The sequence below is a fragment of the Leucoraja erinacea genome, chromosome 24 (assembly GCF_028641065.1).
Source record: "Leucoraja erinacea ecotype New England chromosome 24, Leri_hhj_1, whole genome shotgun sequence".
In the NCBI taxonomy this organism is placed as follows: Eukaryota; Metazoa; Chordata; class Chondrichthyes; order Rajiformes; family Rajidae; genus Leucoraja; species Leucoraja erinaceus.
In genome coordinates, this window is record NC_073400.1 from 642,473 (window position 1) to 660,395 (window position 17,923).

General features: G+C 49.5%; 1 protein-coding gene across 1 annotated transcript in view; it reads right to left on the reverse strand.

The window, feature by feature from the left end:
* Positions 1-3,672: 3,672 nt before the first annotated feature.
* Positions 3,673-17,923, reverse strand: part of LOC129708551 (ATP-sensitive inward rectifier potassium channel 10-like) — a 42,844-nt gene continuing 28,593 nt past the window's right edge. Inside the window, exon 2 of the mRNA XM_055654355.1 lies at positions 3,673-4,937. Within this exon, the coding sequence (XP_055510330.1) occupies positions 3,744-4,898 (1,155 nt within the window). The 5' untranslated portion in view covers positions 4,899-4,937 and the 3' untranslated portion in view covers positions 3,673-3,743. The remainder of the gene's footprint in view (positions 4,938-17,923) is intronic.

Sequence of the window (17,923 nt, forward strand, 5' to 3'; positions counted from 1 at the left end):
GTAATATGAGGGGGAACTTCTTTACTCAGAGAGTGGTAGCGGTGTGGAATGAGCTTCCAGTGGAAGTGGTGGAGGCAGGTTCATTGGTATCATTTAAAAATAAATTGGATAGGCATATGGATGAGAAGGGAATGGAGGGTTATGGTATGAGTGCAGGCAGGTGGGACTAAGGCGGAAAAAAAATTGTACGGCACGGACTTGTAGGGCCGAGATGGCCTGTTTCCGTTCTGTAATTGTTATATGGTTATGTTAATCTTTATGTGGTTTTTGCTTTTGTTACTAGGGCTGTATGGTAATTCGCATAACACAGTGCCTTAAATGGTACACGTGACAATAAAAGACATTTGAAACCTTTGACTCTCGGAAGGGTTCAGAAGGCTATGTGCTAAATCCATTCAAATGGGGTCAGACCAATCTGCCAACTTGGTCAGCAGGGACAAGGGCAGTTAAAGTGCTTGTTTCTGTGCTATGCAGCTCGGAGCCCATCTATTGCCTCATTATAAACATTATATCCATTTTTATAAAATCACCTCTCAGCTTCCTGCACTCCGAGGAAGAAAGTCCTTGCCTAGCCAACATCCCCCTATAGCTCATGCTCTGGAGTCCTGGCAACATGAATGTCAGGGTGAAAGTATCCAGTTAATGGCAAGTCCCTCGACAGCATTGATGCGCAGAGGCATCTTGGACTCCCAAGTTCATAGCTCAGTTCTTGGTCCATAGCGTAGGTGGCAGCACTAGGTGGCAGCACTAGGTGGCAGCACTAGGTGGCAGCACTGGGTGTAGCACAAGGTGGTGCCAGGTGGTAAATAAGGTATGATATGCTTGCCTTCATTGCATTTTAAAAGTCGAGAAGTCAGATGCAGATCTGTAGGACTTTGGTTAGGCTGCATTTCGAGTATTGCATACTGTTCTGTTTGCCCCATTGCAGATAAGATGTGGAGACTTTGGAGAGGGTGCAGAGGAAGCTTACCAGAATACTGCCTGGATCAGACGGTTTCCGCTGCTCCTTCCTATAGCAGGGTGATGAAAACTGAACACAATGCTCCAAGTGTGGCCTCACCAATGTATTCCACAACTGTAAAACAACACCTCTATATTCAGTGCCCTGACTGCTGAAAACCAACGTACCAAAAGCCTTCCTCACAAACCTATCAGTGTGCGACTCTACAGATGTCCAAATGTCTTTTGAAAATGTCTTATCTCCACCTCTATAGATTATTTTGGCGGCTCGTTTTTGCAGCTCAGGACTTGTATGCTGAGAGAATGGAACAGCTGGGCTTGTACACTTCGATGTTTAGAATGATGAGAGGGAACCTCATCGAAACACATAAGATTGTTAAGGGTTTGGACACAGTAGAGGCAGGAAACATGTTCCCGATGTTGGGGGAGTCCAGAACCAGGGGCCACACACAGTTTAAGAATAAGGAGTGAGCCATTTAGAACGGAGACGAGGAAACACTTTTTCTCACAGAGAGTGGTGAGTGTGGAATTTTCTGCCTCAGGTGGGGGCAGGTTCTCTGGATGCTTTCAAGAGAGAGAGCTAGATAGGGCTCTTAAAATAGTGGAGTCAAGGGATATGGGGAGAAGGCAGGAACGTGTTTCTGATTGGGGATGATCAGGATCACATTGAATGGCGGTGCTGGCTAAAAAGGGCCGAATGGCCTACTCCTGTACCTATTGTCTATTGTTCCAGGTGTGGACTACCCTCTGTGTGAGGGTATGCTCATCACACACACTCCTCTCTTCCTCATACTCACTTTCCTCTCTCTCACACACATACACTTCCTCACTCACGCCATCCCTCTCATCGTAACCCCTTCCGCTCCTTATTGCAGGCCAACCTCACTCCCCTTACACTCACTCTCACACACACTCCCTTCACTCTCGCACACACTCCCTTCACCCTCACACACCTCACTCACACACACTCCCCTCACTCCCTCACATACGCTCCCTAATGAAGGACAACATCATTTTGAATCATTAACGCTTTATTTATGAGAAGTCAGTGTGTACAAAGCAAGCTTGCATCCTTGATCTTCCCTTCCTCCCGGCCTCTGCTTCCACCCCTCCCCTCGCTCTGGCTCCAGTTACCGGGTGTGTGGGACATATGAGTGTTTTGGTAGCTCTGTGAGTATGCACCTTGCTTTCCTTTTCTGCCATCCCACTGGGAGAGGGTGGGAGGTTAGCATGACGCTGTTTGCAGGGAGCTGGTTTGACGTGCCTGCCCCTTGTGTGGCTCGGTGGGGAGGCGGTTGTGGTGGTGGGGAGAGTGTGTGTGGCGAGGGGGGGTGGGGGTGGTTGGTGAAGCGATGGTGGAGGTTTGGGGGAGAGGCGGTGAGGCGGTGGAGGGTGATGTGGTGACTGACGGTCACGGGGAGAGGCGGTGATGATTAGCCCACCTTGTGGCACATGCTGTACCGGGTCGGAGGGAGGAAAGGCAGGGTCGCATGTACAGTTTCTTTCAAGGGAGGTGTCAGTCGGCGGGGCAGTGACAAGCAGCGGGGGGCAGCTGGGGGCTCCCATCAACGTTTGAAGATTGGCAGGACTAATAAAAAAAAGTGAAGTGAAGAGTGTCGCCCTTCGTAAGTGGAGGGTTACGTTGGCCACGTTAGAGGCCTTTCGGCCCAGCAGCGCTACCCTATCCTTCCGGGGGGCGAGGGAGACCACCTTCCTTCCGCCTTTCCCGATACACCGGCCTTCTGGTTTCTGAGACCATAGAGCCATTATATGTGGAAGGAGACACTGACCGTCTACAGGAGAGACTGGGACAAGAAGCGGCGATTGCAGATGAATGCACGAAGCTTGTAGTTCATACATTCATAAGTTGTAAGGGCAGAATTAGGCCCATCCAGTCCATTCCAATATTCAATCACGGCTAATCTTCCTCTCCCTCTCAACCTCACTCTCCTGCCTGCTCCCCATAACCCCTGACACCCGTGCTAATCAAGAATCTATCTAATTCTGCCTTAATAATGTCCACGGACTTGGCCTCTACAGCCTTCTGTGCGCTAACATTAACAAGGGAGGTGTCAGGCAGCAAGTTCAAAGCCGGCACCAGGGGTTGTGTCGAGTTTTGAAAGCGTTCTATCTGCTTGTGTCCTCCTCCTCCTACTTCCATTGAGTTGATACACTTGACCAGGGGAGACGAGTCGAGGCTTGCATGAGTTCCTGGTTAAGGCCTAGCTAGCCTCTGTATGAGAAGTTTATGTGGGGCAGAGTGTGTTATGTGGGACTGTGGCTATGGGGAATGATGGGGGTTACTGAGAAGAGTAAGTTATGGGGGACAGTGTCTATGCAGGGATGTCGGTGTGGGGAGAGTGAGTTATTGGGAGAATGCGGGCTGTTATGGGAGAGTGGGTTACGGGGGCGAGTGTGTGGTGGGATGTCGGTGTAGGGAGAGTGTGTGTGGGAGAGTGAGTTATGGGGGGTGTGTGTGTGTGTGGGGGGGGGGGGGGTTATGGGGAGAGTGTATGGGGGGGGGGGGTTACTGGGACAGTGTGTGTGGGGAGGGGAGGTTATGGGGACAGTGTGTGTGGGAGGGGGAGTTACGGGGACAGTGTGTGTGGGGGGAGAGTGAGTTATGGGGGTGTGTGTGTGTGTGTGTGGGGGGGGGGGGGTAACTGGGACAGTGTGTGTGGGGGGGGGGGGGGGAGTTACGGGGACAGTGTGTGTGTGGGAGGGGGAGTTACGGGGACAGTGTGTGTGGAGTGCGGGAGATTTAATCCGGACACCCCGCGCCATCAGACGTTACTGATCTTCACGTTGCGTGCGCTGCCCTCCTTGGCCGGCCCCCTCTTCAGCTCCTGTTCGAGCCGAACCTTCTCCCCAGCGCCGGCCCCGGCCCCGGCCCTCTCCATCCCCGGCACCCGCAACATGCGGTCGAAGCTGGCGAAGTCGGCCAGGTACTTGCCGTTGGGCGAGAGCGACACGACGGGGCAGAACTCGTAGCCCCACAGGATCTCCTCGGGCAGGTAGGAGGTTCGGGCCTGGCACAGGGCGCTGGTCGACTCCACCGTGCCGCTCAGGATCACCACCAGCTCGAAGGCATCGTCGGGGGCACGGACCCCGTCCCCAGCCCGGCCCTGCCCCAGGGCGAAGGCGGCCAGGGGACTGTCCTGATCGATGGGGTGGTGGAAGGTGAGGGGCAGCACTAGGAACGGGCTGTCGGTGCCGCCGTCCAGCCGGAAGGTCACGTCGGCTTGGTGTAGTTGCATGGAGACGCCGTCCTGGGCCGGACCGGCCCGCAGCAACTTGCCCGACACCTGGCAGCCCAGCAACAAGCTGCGCCGGACATTGGCCACCCTCACCTGCAGCGCCAGGCAGCCGAGCCGCGGGGAGACCACGGCGTGCCGGCTAAAGCGCACCCCCTCCGCTCGCTTCTTGGGCCTGGCCACTTTGGCCAGGAAGGTGCCGGTGATGAACACCTCGAGCAGGGTGGTGAGGATCAGCTGTACCACCAGCAGCAGGATGGCGGCGGGACATTCCTCTGAGATGTAGCGGTAGCCGTAGCCGATGGTGGTCTGAGACTCGAGCGAGAAGAGGAAGGCGGCAGTGAGTGTCCTCATGTTGGCCACGCACAGGGTGTGGTTGGCGGACACCTGGGCTCCCTCCAGGTCCCCATGCAACAGCGCCACTAGGTACCAGGCCAGGCCGAACATCAGCCAGGTGCCCGCGAAGCTGGTGCAGAACAGAGCCAGCTTGTAGCGCCACTTCAGGTCGACGAAGGTGGTCCACAGGTCCTTGAGGTACAGGTAGCCCCAGCCGCTGACATGGACCAGCCGCACGTTGCTCCGGCCGTCTTTGCTCATCACCCGCCCCCGCGGGCGGCCCGGCTTCAGCAGCGGCTGGACGTCCATCGGTGGCGTTTGACTGGAGAAGACTTTGGCCGAGGACATGGTGGACGCGACCTCCCGGCGACCGACCCACGACCAACACTGCAAAGAGGGGAGACGGAGTCAGAACTTGAGCACACGGTGTGGAGAGAACGTCGGCCTGTGTCTGACTCGTGCCCTGGGAAGTGTGATGGGCCAGTGTAGAGGAAGCTACATATTACAGTGTAGCAGAAGGTAAAACGCGTTCAATAGTCACATTGCATCAGACAGACCCCTGTAACCAGCGTTCATCGAGTCCCCGTGGGCACCGCCTGTTCCCTTACCATGGACGCGAGCATGGATATAGGCCCGGAAGACGGCAGGCAGCCGACTCTGGTGTGACCATCGACTACCGCTGTCTGGACATAGAAACATAGAAAATAGGTGCAGGAGTAGGCCATTCAGCTCTTCGAGCCTGCACCGCCATTCAATATGATCAGCTGATCATCCAACTCAGTATCTCGTACCAACCCCTGATCCCTTTAGCCACAAGGGCCACATATAACCATATAACCATATAACAATTACAGCACGGAAACAGGCCATCTCGGCCCTACAAGTCCATGCCGAACAAATTGTTTTCCCCTTAGTCCCACCTGCCTGCACTCGTACCATAACCCTCCATTCCCTTCTCATCCATATGCCACATCTAACTCCCTCTTAAATATAGCTAATGAACTGGCCTCAACTACCTTGTGTGGCAGAGAATTCCAGAGATTCACCACTCTCTGTTTGAAAAATGTTTTTCTCATCTCAGTCCTAAAAGATTTCCCCCTTATCCTTAAACTGTGACCCCTTGTCCTGGACTTCCCCAACATCGGGAACAATCTTCCTGCATCTAGCCTGTCCAACCCCTTAAGAATTTTGTAAGTTTCTATAAGATTCCTCCCTCAATCTTCTACATTCTAACGAGTACAAGCCGAGTCTATCCAGCCTTTCTTCATATGAAAGCTGACATCCCAGGATTCAGTCTGGTGAATCGTCTCTGTACTCCCTCTATGGCAGGAATGTCTTTCCTCAGATTAGGAGACTAAAACTGTACCCAATACTCCAGGTGTGGTCTCACCAAGACCCTGTACAAATGCAGTAGAATCTCCCTGCTCCTATACTCAAATCCTTTTGCTATGAATGCTAACATACTATTCACTTTCTTCACTGCCTGCCGCACCTGCATGCCTACTTTCAATGACTGGTGTACCATGACACCCAGGTCACGTTGCATCTCCCCTTTTCCTTTTCGGCCACCATTCAGATAATAGTCTACTTTCCAGATTTTGCCACCAAAGTGGATAACCTCACATTTATCCACATTATACTGCATCTGCCATGCATTTGCCCACTCACCCAGCCTATCCAAGTCACCTTGCAGCCTCCTAGCATCCTCCTCACAGCTAACACTGCCCCCAGCTTAGTGTCATCCGCAAACTTGGAGATGTTGAATTCAATTCCCTCGTCCAAATCATTAATATATATTGTAAATAGCTGGGGTCCCAACACTGAGCCTTGCGGTACCCCACTAATCACTGCCTGCCATTCTGAAAAGGACCCGTTTACTCCTACTCTTTGCTTCCTGTCTGCCAGCCAGTTCTCTATCCATATCAATACTGAACCCCCAATACCATGTGCTTGTATATTAATCTCTTATGTGGGACCTTGTCGAAAGCCTTCTGAAAGTCCAGATATAACACATCCACTGGTTCTCCCTTATCCACTCTACTAGTTACATCCTTCTATAAGATTCGTCAGACATGATTTACCTTTCATAAATCCATGCTGACTTTGTCCAATGAATTCACCACTTTCCAAATGTGCTGCAATTCCATTTTTAATAACTGATTCTAGCAGTTTCCCCACTACCGATGTTAGACTAACTGGTCTGTAATTCCCCGTTTTCTCTCTCCCTCCTTTTTTAAAAAGTGGGGTTACATTAGATACCCTCCAATCCTCAGGAACTACTCCAGAATCTAAAGATACCAAAGTAGTTATTCAATTGGTCTGCCATGTCCTTGTTCCCCATGATCAATTCACCTGTGACTGCAAGGTATCTACATTTGTTTTAACTAATCTTTTTCTCTTCACATATCTATAAAAACGTTTGCAGTCAGTTTTTATGTTCCCTGCCAGTTTTCTTTCATAATCTATTTTCCCTTTCCTAATTAAGCCCTTTGTCCTCCTCTGCTGGACTCTGAATTTCTCCCATTTCTCCCAGCTTCATCTTTTGTTTTGATACTATCCCTGATTTCTCTTGTTATCCACAGATGCACTACCTTCCCTGATTTATTTTTTTGCCAAACTGGGATGAACAATTTTTGTAGTTCATCCATGCAGTCTTTAAATGCCTTCCATTGCCTATCCGCCGTCAACCCATTAAGAATCAATTGCCAGTCTATCTTGGCCAATTCACGTCTCATACCCTCAAAGTTACCTTTCTTTAAGTTCAGGATCCTTGTTTCTGAATTAATTATGTCACTCTCCATCCTAATGAAGAACTCAACCATATTATGGCCACTCTTGCCCAAGGGCCCACGCACAACAAGACTGCTAACTAACCCTTCCTCATTACTCAATACCCAGTCTAGAATAGCCTGCTCGCTCATTGGTTCCTCTACATGTTGGTTTAGAAAACTATCCCGCATACATTCCAAGAAATCCTCTTCCTCAGCACCCCTGCCAATTTGATTCACCCAATCTATATGTAGATTGAAGTCACCCATTATAACTGTTTTACTTTGTTGCACGCATTTCTAATTTCCTGTTTGATGCCAGCCCCAACTGCACTACTACTGTTAGATGGCCTGTACACCACTCCCACTAGCGTTTTCTGCTCCTTAGTGTTTCGCAGCTCTACCCATATCGATTCCACATCCTCCAAGCTAATGTCCTTTCTTTCTATTGTGTTAATCTCCTCTCTAACCAGCAACGCTACCCCACCTCCTTTTCCTTTCTGTCTATCCCTCCTGAATATTGAATATCTCTGGATGTTCAGCTCCCAGCCTTGGTCACCCTGGAGCCATGTCTCCGTAATCCCAACGATATCATAGTCATTAATAGCTATCTGCACATTCAACTCATCCACCTTATTACGAATGCTCCTTGCATTGAGACACAAAGCCTTCAGGCTTCTTTTTACAACACTCTTACCCCTTATACAATTATGTTGAAAAGTGGCCCTTTTTAATTTTTGCCCTGGATTTGTCTGCCTGCCACTTTTACTTTTCACCTTGCTACCTATTGCTTCTACCCTCATTTTACACCTCTCTGTCTCTACGCTCACACAATTAAGAAACCCTTTCCCTTTAACTCCATCCTCAACTATCCCATTTGACACCCCACCCCCTCATTCAGTTTAAAACCACCCATATAACCATATACCATATAACAATTACAGCACGGAAACAGGCCATCTCGGCCCTACAAGTCCATGCCGAACAATTTTTTTTTTCCCCCTTAGTCCCACCTGCCTGCACTCGTACCATAACCCTCCATTCCCTTCTCATCCATATGCCTATCCAATTTATTTTTAAATGATACCAATGAACCTGCCTCCACCACTTCCACTGGGAGCTCATTCCACACCGCCACCACTCTCTGCGTAAAGAAGTTCCCCCTCATATTACCCCTAAACTTCTGTCCCTTAATTCTGAAGTCATGTCCTCTTGTTTGAATCTTCCCTATTCTCAAAGGGAAAAGCTTGTCCACATCAACTCGGTCTATCCCATGTAGCAGTGGTAAACCTGCCTGCCAGAATGCAGGTCCCCCACCTGTTAAGATGCAATCCGTCCCTTTTGTACAGTTCCCCCTTACTCCAAAACAGATCCCAGTGATCCAAGAATCTAAATCCCTGCCCCGTGCACCAGTTCCTCAGCCACACATTCAGGTCCCATATCTCCCTGTTCCTGCTCTCTCCAGCACGAGGAACTGGAAGCAAACCGGAGATAACAACACTGGAGGTCCTGCTTTTCAGCATTTTCCCGAGCTCTCTAAAGTCACGCTGCAGAATATTCATCTCCTTCTTTCCGACATCGTTTGTGCCGACATGCACTACTACTTCCAGCTGCTCGCCTTCGCCCTTGAGGATCCGCAAATAGCCATCTTGGCCAGGAGCAGACCAACAGGGGTAGCTAGCCCTCCCGATAGACCCTTCCCACTACCTGCCTTGTGCCCAAATATCAGGATTGTGTGACGATAAATGCAACTAAAACATGAGGACCCTCCCCTTCATATTATGGGTACAGGAGCTGCACCCTCTCACACTCCATATACACATGGAACACATCTCTTCCTCACTGCAGATGGCTAGTGACGACTTAAATATCTGTTACACACCACGCTCTGTGCAACACTCTCCACCCCAGGTCCCCGATGTAAAGGGGAAGGACTTACTTATAGAGAAGCCTCCACTGGGGACTGCTCCCGCAGTCAAGTTGTAACACTCACCGCCAGGGTGTGTCAGGACGAGAGAGAGGGGGAGGAAGTGTAGAGTGTGTAGGAGCAACCTGCACAGTAAATGTCTCCGCATCACAGAAAGGCAGCTCATGTTGTGTAGGTCCGGTTCCCGGGGAAAGATTCCGGGAGTGGGAGTTAGCTCGGTCGGAATCATTCCAAGCACAAGCCTCTCCTGACACCCACCATGACAGGATGAGAACTGGCCACCCTTGAAGTTACACCACTCCCCTCCTCCTGGGGAGCAGCTTGCTGGCAGAAGATGACCAGATTCCTAACTCTCAAGACATCACGGTAGAAGCTGGGCAGATCCCACGTGGTGGATTGACCGATGCCCGCCACCGGGAGCAGCGAAACCCCCTCTAGGCAATGGCCTTGGCGGATAAAATATACGGCTGGAGGGTACCATCTAGGTGGGTGCTCTGCATACACGTACTCCTGCAGGGTCCTGAGACGGAGAGCCGCCACCTGGGTACACGCATACTGAGGACTGGCCGCCCTCCTCTATCGGGAGACTCAGGACTGCTGCGGAAACCCAACGTTTCTTGTCTCCCCAGAAGGAACTCACTGACCTCTTCTGTATCGTGGTAGCAACGGTGGAGGGCAGGACAAGAGTGGCCAGCCGGCACCACAACATGGAGGCCACCAGCACTCTACCTTGAAAGGAAAGCAGTCCGATCAATCCTGACCAGTGCTCCGTCTCCAGCTCCTGCCAGTTCACCAGCCAAGCATCCTCAGTGGGACTCAGGTAGACCCCTGGGTACAGGAGGTGAGTGGCGCTCCATGCATAAGATGTCATCTCCTCCGGCAGGGAGTCCACATGCAACTGATCCACTTAAAGTCCGGAACACTTTCCACAGTTGATCCTGGTGGAGGATTCAGCCGAGAAAGCCTGCTGGCTCACGCATCCTCCGCAGGTCAACAGTGTCAGTGAACCTAAGGAGTACATCGTCAGCATGGGCCGAGAGAACCACCTCCAACCCCGGTCTCGGGAAAGTCAGGCCTGTCATCCGCCTCGTAGAAACAAAGAAACATAGAAAATAGGTTCAGGAGGAGGCCATTCAGCCCTTCGAACCAGCACCGCCATTCATTGTGATCATGGCCAATCATCCACAATCAATAACTTCGTAGAAACAAAGTTATGCCTTCTCCCCATATCTCTTGATTCCACTAGCACCAAGATATCTATCTAACTCGCTTTTAAATTCACCCCGTGAATTGCCTTCTCTGGGTGAAAAGGTTTTTTACTCATCTCAGTTTCAAAAGGCCTCCTCTGTATACTTGCACTGAGGCCCCTGGTTCTGGACTCCCCCAACATTGGGTATTTTTTTCCTGCATCTAGCTTGTCCAGTTCATTTATAATTTTACATGGTTCTATAAGATCCCCCCTCATCGTTCTAAATTCCAGTGACTACAAGTCCAGTCTTTCCAATCTTTCCTCATGTGACAGTCCCGCCACCCCAGGGATTAACCTTGTGAACCTACGCTGCACTCCCTCAATAGCAAGGATGTCCTTCCTCAAATTAGGAGACCAAATTGCACCCAATACTCCAGATGTGGTCTCACCAGGGCCCAGTACAACTGCAGAAGGACCTCCTTACACCTGTACTCAAATCCTCTTGTTATGAAGGCCATTAGCTTTCTTCACTGCCTACTGTACCTGCATGTTTACTTTCAGTGATTGGTGTACAAGGACCTCTGAAGAAGACACAGGAATGGCTACACACAGACTGAGCACAACTGACCAGGCATGGGACACCCCTGGCGTACCCCCATCCTAAAGTGAATGGGTGCCAACAACAAACTATTTACCTTTTCGAGACACTTTGCTACAGTGTGTTAATGCCAGACCCGGGCCACAAAATGCAGTCCAAATGCAAACGCCTGCACTGTCCTGAAAAGGTAGTATTAATCTACCCTGTCAAATGCCTTCTCCTGATCAAGGGACAGAAAAGCAACTGACTGACCAGCCCCCTGGGACAGGTGAATCAGGTCCCTTACCAGGTGGATGTTATCTTGACTGGACCGGCCAGGATCTGAGTAGGACTGATCAGGGTGGATCAGTTGGGACAGCACGGAACCCGGGCGATTTGCCATAGCCCATGCAAAAACGTTATACTCTGCTTAGGAGAGAGACTGGGTGCCAGTTCTTCAACAAGTGGAGATCACCCTTCTTGGGCAGCAGGACAACGACTGCCCTGCACCACCCCAGTCTCTCCGGTCACCAGGCTCTCCCCCAGGACCTTTCGTGTAATCTCCCCCTAGGACATCCCAGAAGGTTCTAACAAACTCTACGGTCAGCCCATCTATCCTCAGGGAAACCCTTCCTGAGCTGGTGCAGGGCACCAGTCAACTGCTCCAATGATAAGGGGTCATCAAGGAGTTTAGCCAGCTCTCTATCTACGGTTGGTAGACCCTCCCACAGGACCCGCTGGGCCTCTCCGCTAAAACCATCCACAGAGAAGAGAGTCCCATAAAAGGACCGAACTGAAGCACTAATCTTCTCTGGATCCGTGACCTCTGGGACATCATCCACGAGCAGCTCGATGAGCAGCTTTCACTCTGTGTCTGACCCATTCTCTGTAAGGTTAAGATGTGAAGAGGAAGATTCAGTTTGTATACCAGGTTATCGTTTTGGAAACTGTTGGAGTGACTTTTCAGAGGAACACAGATAAGAGCCACGACAGACAGTCTGAAGAAGGGTCTCCACCCAAAACATCACCCATTCCGTCTCTCCAGAGATGCTGCCTGTCCCGATGAGATACTCCAGCATTTTGTGTCTATCCATGGCTGACAGTGTTGTACAACAAAATATCAAATATTCCATGGCTCTAGTCAGGGCCAGACTGGCGTGCGTGAGACTGCAGGATGGTGTGTTCTCTAACAAGTTCACATCATAGGAGTAGAATTAGGCCATTCAGCCCATTGAATCTACTCCGCCATTCAATCATGGCTGATCTCTGCCTCCTAATCCCATTTCCTGCCTTCCCCCACCCCCCCCCCCCCCCATAACACTTGATACCCGTTCTAATCAAGAATTTGTCTATCTCTGCCTTAAATAAATATCCACTGACTTGGCCTCCACAGCCCTTTGTGACAATGAGTTCCACCGATGAACTACCCCATGCTGCAAGGGTCAGGGAAGTCTCAGAGTGGGTATAGAACATTCTGAAAGGGATGACAAGCAGCCATATTGTGAGGAGTTGTGGTCCATATTCGTACCGTCTGCACAGGTAGCAACGGAGATGACGTCTTGGGAAGGGAACTGAGATATTTAAGTAGAAAAATTGAAAAGCAAGAACTTCCAATACCTCAGGATTACTGCCTGTGCCAGGGAATTATGAGTACAGGTATAGGCAGATGGTCCAATTGAATCCATGACTTGAGGAGCTGATGCAGGTGAGGGCTTCATCAATTTGCATAATGGAGTCCCTTTGGTTTTAAGTTTTAGATTTGCAGCTTGAAATCAGGCCCTGCAGCCACCCAGTCGATCACCCGCCCACACTAGTTGTGTGTTGTCCCATAATGTCATCCACTCACGGCAAATTAGGGGCAATTTTACAGAGACCAATTCACCTACAATGTTGCAGCAATTTGCTCCAACTGTGGAATGTTGGAGAAAACCGGGACACCTGGAGAAAATTCATGCGATCACAGGGAGAATATGTAAATTCCACACCATCAGCATCGAACGTCAGGATGGGATCTAGGTCTCTGGAGTTCTGAAGCAGCAGCGTTACCGGGGGTGATCTGTGCAGGACGGATGGGTCGCACCTGGACCAATATCCCAGCTGGGAGGTTTGTTGGGACAAGGAGTTGTCTGTCACTCCATGTATCGGTGATTGGGTTTGTAGGGGTTCCCCTCCCCCTGTATTGTCACAAAACAGAGAAACTGTCTGAAAATCACTGAAAGAGGAGATCTTCGCTTGTTCCTTATGAAAATCGAACCAGATATGCAACATTTAGTTTCTCAGCATCAGGCTCAAGGAGCTTATTAAATTAAAGGTATTTTCAATTAATTTTATTGTTTTATGCTAGGTATGTAACTTTTTTATTTCAATTTAAATATTAGTTTATGGTTCATAGAAACATAGAAAATAGGTGCAGGAGGAGGCCATTTGGCCCTTCGAGCCAGCACCGCCTTTCATTGTGATCATGGCTGATCGTCCCCTATCAATAACCCATGCCTGCCTTCTCCCCATATCCCTTGACTCCACTAGCCCTGAGAGCTCTATCTAACTTTCTCTTAAATTCATCTAGTGATTTGGCCTCCACTGCCCTCTGTGGCAGAGAATTTCATAAATTCACAACTCTCAGGGTGAAAATGTTTTTTCTCACCTCAGTCTTAAATGACCTCCCCTTTATTCTAAGTCTGTGGACCCTGGTTCTGGACTCGCCCAACATTTGGAAATTTTCCCTGCATCTAGCTTGTCCAGTCCTTTTATAATTTTATATGTTCCTATAAGATCATCCTTCTAAACTCCAGTGAATTCAATCTTTCCTCATATGACAGTCCCGCCATCCCAGGGATCAATCTCGTGAACATACGCTGCACTGCCTCAATCACAAGGATGCACTGCCTCACAAGGATGTCCTTCCTCAAATTAGGAGACCAGAACTGGACACAATACTCCAGATGTGGGCTCACCAGAGCCCTATACAACTGCAGAAGAACCTCTTTACTCCTATACTGGAATCTTCTTGTTATAAAGGCCAGCATTCCATTAGCTTTCTTCACTGCCTGCTGTACCTGCACGCCAACTTTCAGTGACCGGTGTACAAGGACACCCAGGTCTCGTTGTACCTCTGCCTTACCTAACCTAACCCCATTGAGATAATAATCTGCCCCCTTGTTTTTGCCGCCAAAGTGGATAACCTCACGTGGTACGGAAATGTTACCTTCACGAAAGTTACAAAAGTGCGATCTAAGTATTAAAAGGTTGAAGAGCACTGCTGTAGACAGTAAGATAGACACAAAATGCTGGAGTAACTCAGTGGGACAGGCAACATCTCTGGAGAGAAGGAATGGGTGACGTTTTGGGTCGAGACCCTTCTTCTGATGTCAGGGGAGAGGGAGATACATAGATAAGGAAGTGTAAGTTGTGAAAATAGGACAAAGGGAATGGAGATCAAAGAAAATGTAGAATAGATCTGTTAGTTAGGAGAAGATAACAAGAATAATGCAAATAGATAAAATGTGGTCGGAGACAGTAAGACTGGTTGGGAAACTGAGAAAGGGGGGGGGGGGGGGGGAAAGAGGGGAAAAGCAAGGGTTACGGAGTTAGCAAATCAATGTTCATACTGCTGGGGTGTAAGCTGCCCAAGCAGAATATGAGGATATTACTGTACACAGTAATCGAGATTTAATAACAAACCCAATTATATACTTTTCTTGATTCCCAATTTTCTCTGCATTCCCCCCCCCAACCCCCACCTCATCATGTTATCATATGTAATGGAAAACCCACAACACTACAGCTACCGGTGGCCCCTGATCACCCTGCTGCTGTTCCCCAGATGTCAGCATCTCCCTGAGGAGAGGGGTTGGGACACAGAACAGTGGTTTCCTGCTAATTCCCTCCCCCCATAAATCATTTTGGTTGCAACATCTTCTAGTGGCCAAGTATGCGGACTAGCCCAGGGGCAGGGAATGGAATTGAGGCTTGTGAAGTTGCATCGCACCCAACTATGACCAGTTCCTGTTGTGCTCGGTTAGTTTCAATTATGGGGAATATGAAGACCAACGGTGAGGGGGGGATCAATGGGGTAACAAGGAAGTATCTTACCCCCTCCCACCTAGAGAATCGTTCGTCAGAGTGACTCGTCCCCACTGCCTCCCTTCCCTTTATTACACTCTTGTCCCATCTCCTCCCTTCCCATTCCTCTCTTGTTGCCCCTTCAGATCCACTGCCCCACTCTCCTCGATTCACCCATATCACCCCCTTTGCACCACTTCCGATCTGACAGCACCACCATTCTCTCTTTCTCTCCCCCTCCATTTCTCTCACATTCTCCCTTTTACTTTCTTTCACTCCACATTCTCTTGTTCACACATCTCTCTCTCTAGGCCAGTCATCTTTCCATCACCCTTCCTCTCTCTCCTCTTCAACTTGTCACCCTCATCCAAACCCTCTCCCCTCTCCTCACCCCCTCTCTCCTCTCTCTATCAACCCCTTTCTTTCTCCCTTCCGTCTCTTACATCTTTTCTCTCCTACTTCCCACCCCCTTTCTCTTGTTTGATCAAGTCAAGTCACTTTTATTTCTATAGCACATTTAAAAAACAACTCTCGTTGACCAAAGTGCTTTACATTGGTGGACGTACTAACGTTATACAACAGTGGTTCATAGATTAAGTACATACATAAATACATACATATAGCCCTCCCTCAGAGGACGTCAAGAAAGGCTTGAGAGTAAAGATGAGTTTTAAGTCTCGACTTAAAAGAGTCGATGGAGGGGGCAGTTCTGATGGGAAGAGGGATGCTGTTCCACAGTCTAGGAGCTGCAACCGCAAAGGTGCGGTCGCCCCTGAGCTTATGCCTAGACCGTGGGATATTCAGTAACCCCAACTCGGCCGATCTGAGGGACCTGGAGGTGGTGTGGTGGGTGAGCAGACGTTTGATATAGGTGGGGGCAAGCCCGTTAAGGGCTTTGTGGACATAAAGAAGCTTGAAATTTATTCGGAACCGCACAGGGAGCCAGTGGAGAGAGGCCAGGATCGGGGTGATGTGGTCCCTTTTTCGGGTGCCCGTCAGGAGTCTCGCTGCGGCATTTTGGACCAATTGCAGGTGGGGAAGGGAAGATTGGCTGATGCCAGTGTATAGGGAGTTGCAGTAATCTAGGCGGGAGGAGATAAATGTGTGGATGATCTTTTCGAGGTCATCAAACTGGAGGAATTGTTTTATTTTAGCTATCGTCCGAAGCTGGAAGAAGCTAGTTTTTACCACGGCATTGACTTGTTTCTCAAATTTCAATGCTGAGTCAAATATCACGCCAATGTTTTTGATGTAAGGTTAGAGTAGTGGGGTGAGGCTTCCAAGGCTGCCTACTATCATTTTGATTGAGTCCGAGGGGCCGAGAAGGATGACCTCAGACTTACTCTCGTTTAGTTGGAGGAAGTTCTGGGCCATCCAACACTTTATATCCTCGAGGCAGTGGGTAACGTTAAGTAGATTTGATTGGTTTTTGGGTTTCAGGGGGAGATAGAGTTGTATCGTCTGCATAGCAATGGAAGGAAATGCCGTGCCTTTCAATGACTTGGCCTAAGGGGAGCATATACAGGGAGAAGAGAATGGGGCCAAGGATGGAACCTTGTGGAACCCCACAGCAGAGATTAGCTGGGGAGGAGAATGAGTTGCCTATGTTAGTAGAGAAACTCCTACCTTTGAGGTAGGAGATGAACCAGCTCAGGGCAGTGCCATCAATACCAACCCCATACCGGAGACGGTCAATTAGGATGGTGTGGTCGACAGTATCAAATGCTGCACTGAGGTCAAGAAGGAGCAGGATTGCACAGTCGCCGGAGTCAACGGTGAGCAGTAGGTCATTGTGTACCTTCAACAAGGCAGACTCTGTGCTGTGGTGGGCCCTGAAACTTGATTGGAAAGTTTCCAAGATAGTGTTTTGGCGAAGGTAAGGCATAAGTTAATTTAAGATTAACTTTTCAAGGGCTTTTGAAAGGAAAGGCAGTTTAGAATGGGTCTGTAGTTGCTTGGCAAGGTGGGGTCGAGGTTAGGTTTTTTCAGGAGTGGCTGGACCACCACATGCTTGAAGCAGGTAGGTACAGTGCCAGTGGCCAGAGAGCTGTTGAAGATGGCGAGGATACTGGGATCGGCTATTGTAATGATGTCCTTCAGAAGGGCAGAGGGGACAGTGTCGAGGGCACAGGTAGTAGGTTTCATAGCGGTGACCAGTTTTACAAGGGAGGGTAGAGTAACGGGTTGGAAACAATCTAATTTCGAAGAACAGACCAATGAGAGCCAGGTCACGGATGGGAGGGGAAATATTCGTTCTGATGTTCTTCACCTTGCTGGTGAAAAATGTAGTAAATTCCTCGCACTTCGCAGGGATCCAGTTGAGCTGGTGCTGGGGGCAGGACAGATGATGGAGGTGATGGTACTATAAAGGACCTTGGAGTTATGAGCGTTTTGGAAAAAGTGGAAAATATTTTGTTCTTGCAGATTTTACTGCTTCCTGGCATTTGTCAAGATTGTTTTTCAGGAGTTCAAAGGAAATTTGAAGCTTATCAGATTTGTACTTCCGTTCTGATTTTCTGCACTGCCTTCTTAGTGCTCTGGTGGTGTCATTGAGTCAGGGCCAGCCTTTAGGCTTAGGCTTGTTCATTTTAAGAGGAGCAACAGAATCCAGAAAGGAAGAGCAAGTGGTATTGGATAAAGAAATGAGGCCGTCGGTGCTGAGATGGAGGGGAGGGGCCATCGATGGTGCAGATGTCGGGGGCATCTATGAGAGCCTCGGAGAACTTACTGGCCGTCGTGGAGTTAATGTAGTGCGAGTAGCGAGCAGGGAGATGGGATTTTGAGGGAGAGAAAGGCAGAGATATCGAATATAATTGCACTATGATCGTTCCGATTTCCCACTCTCCTCAC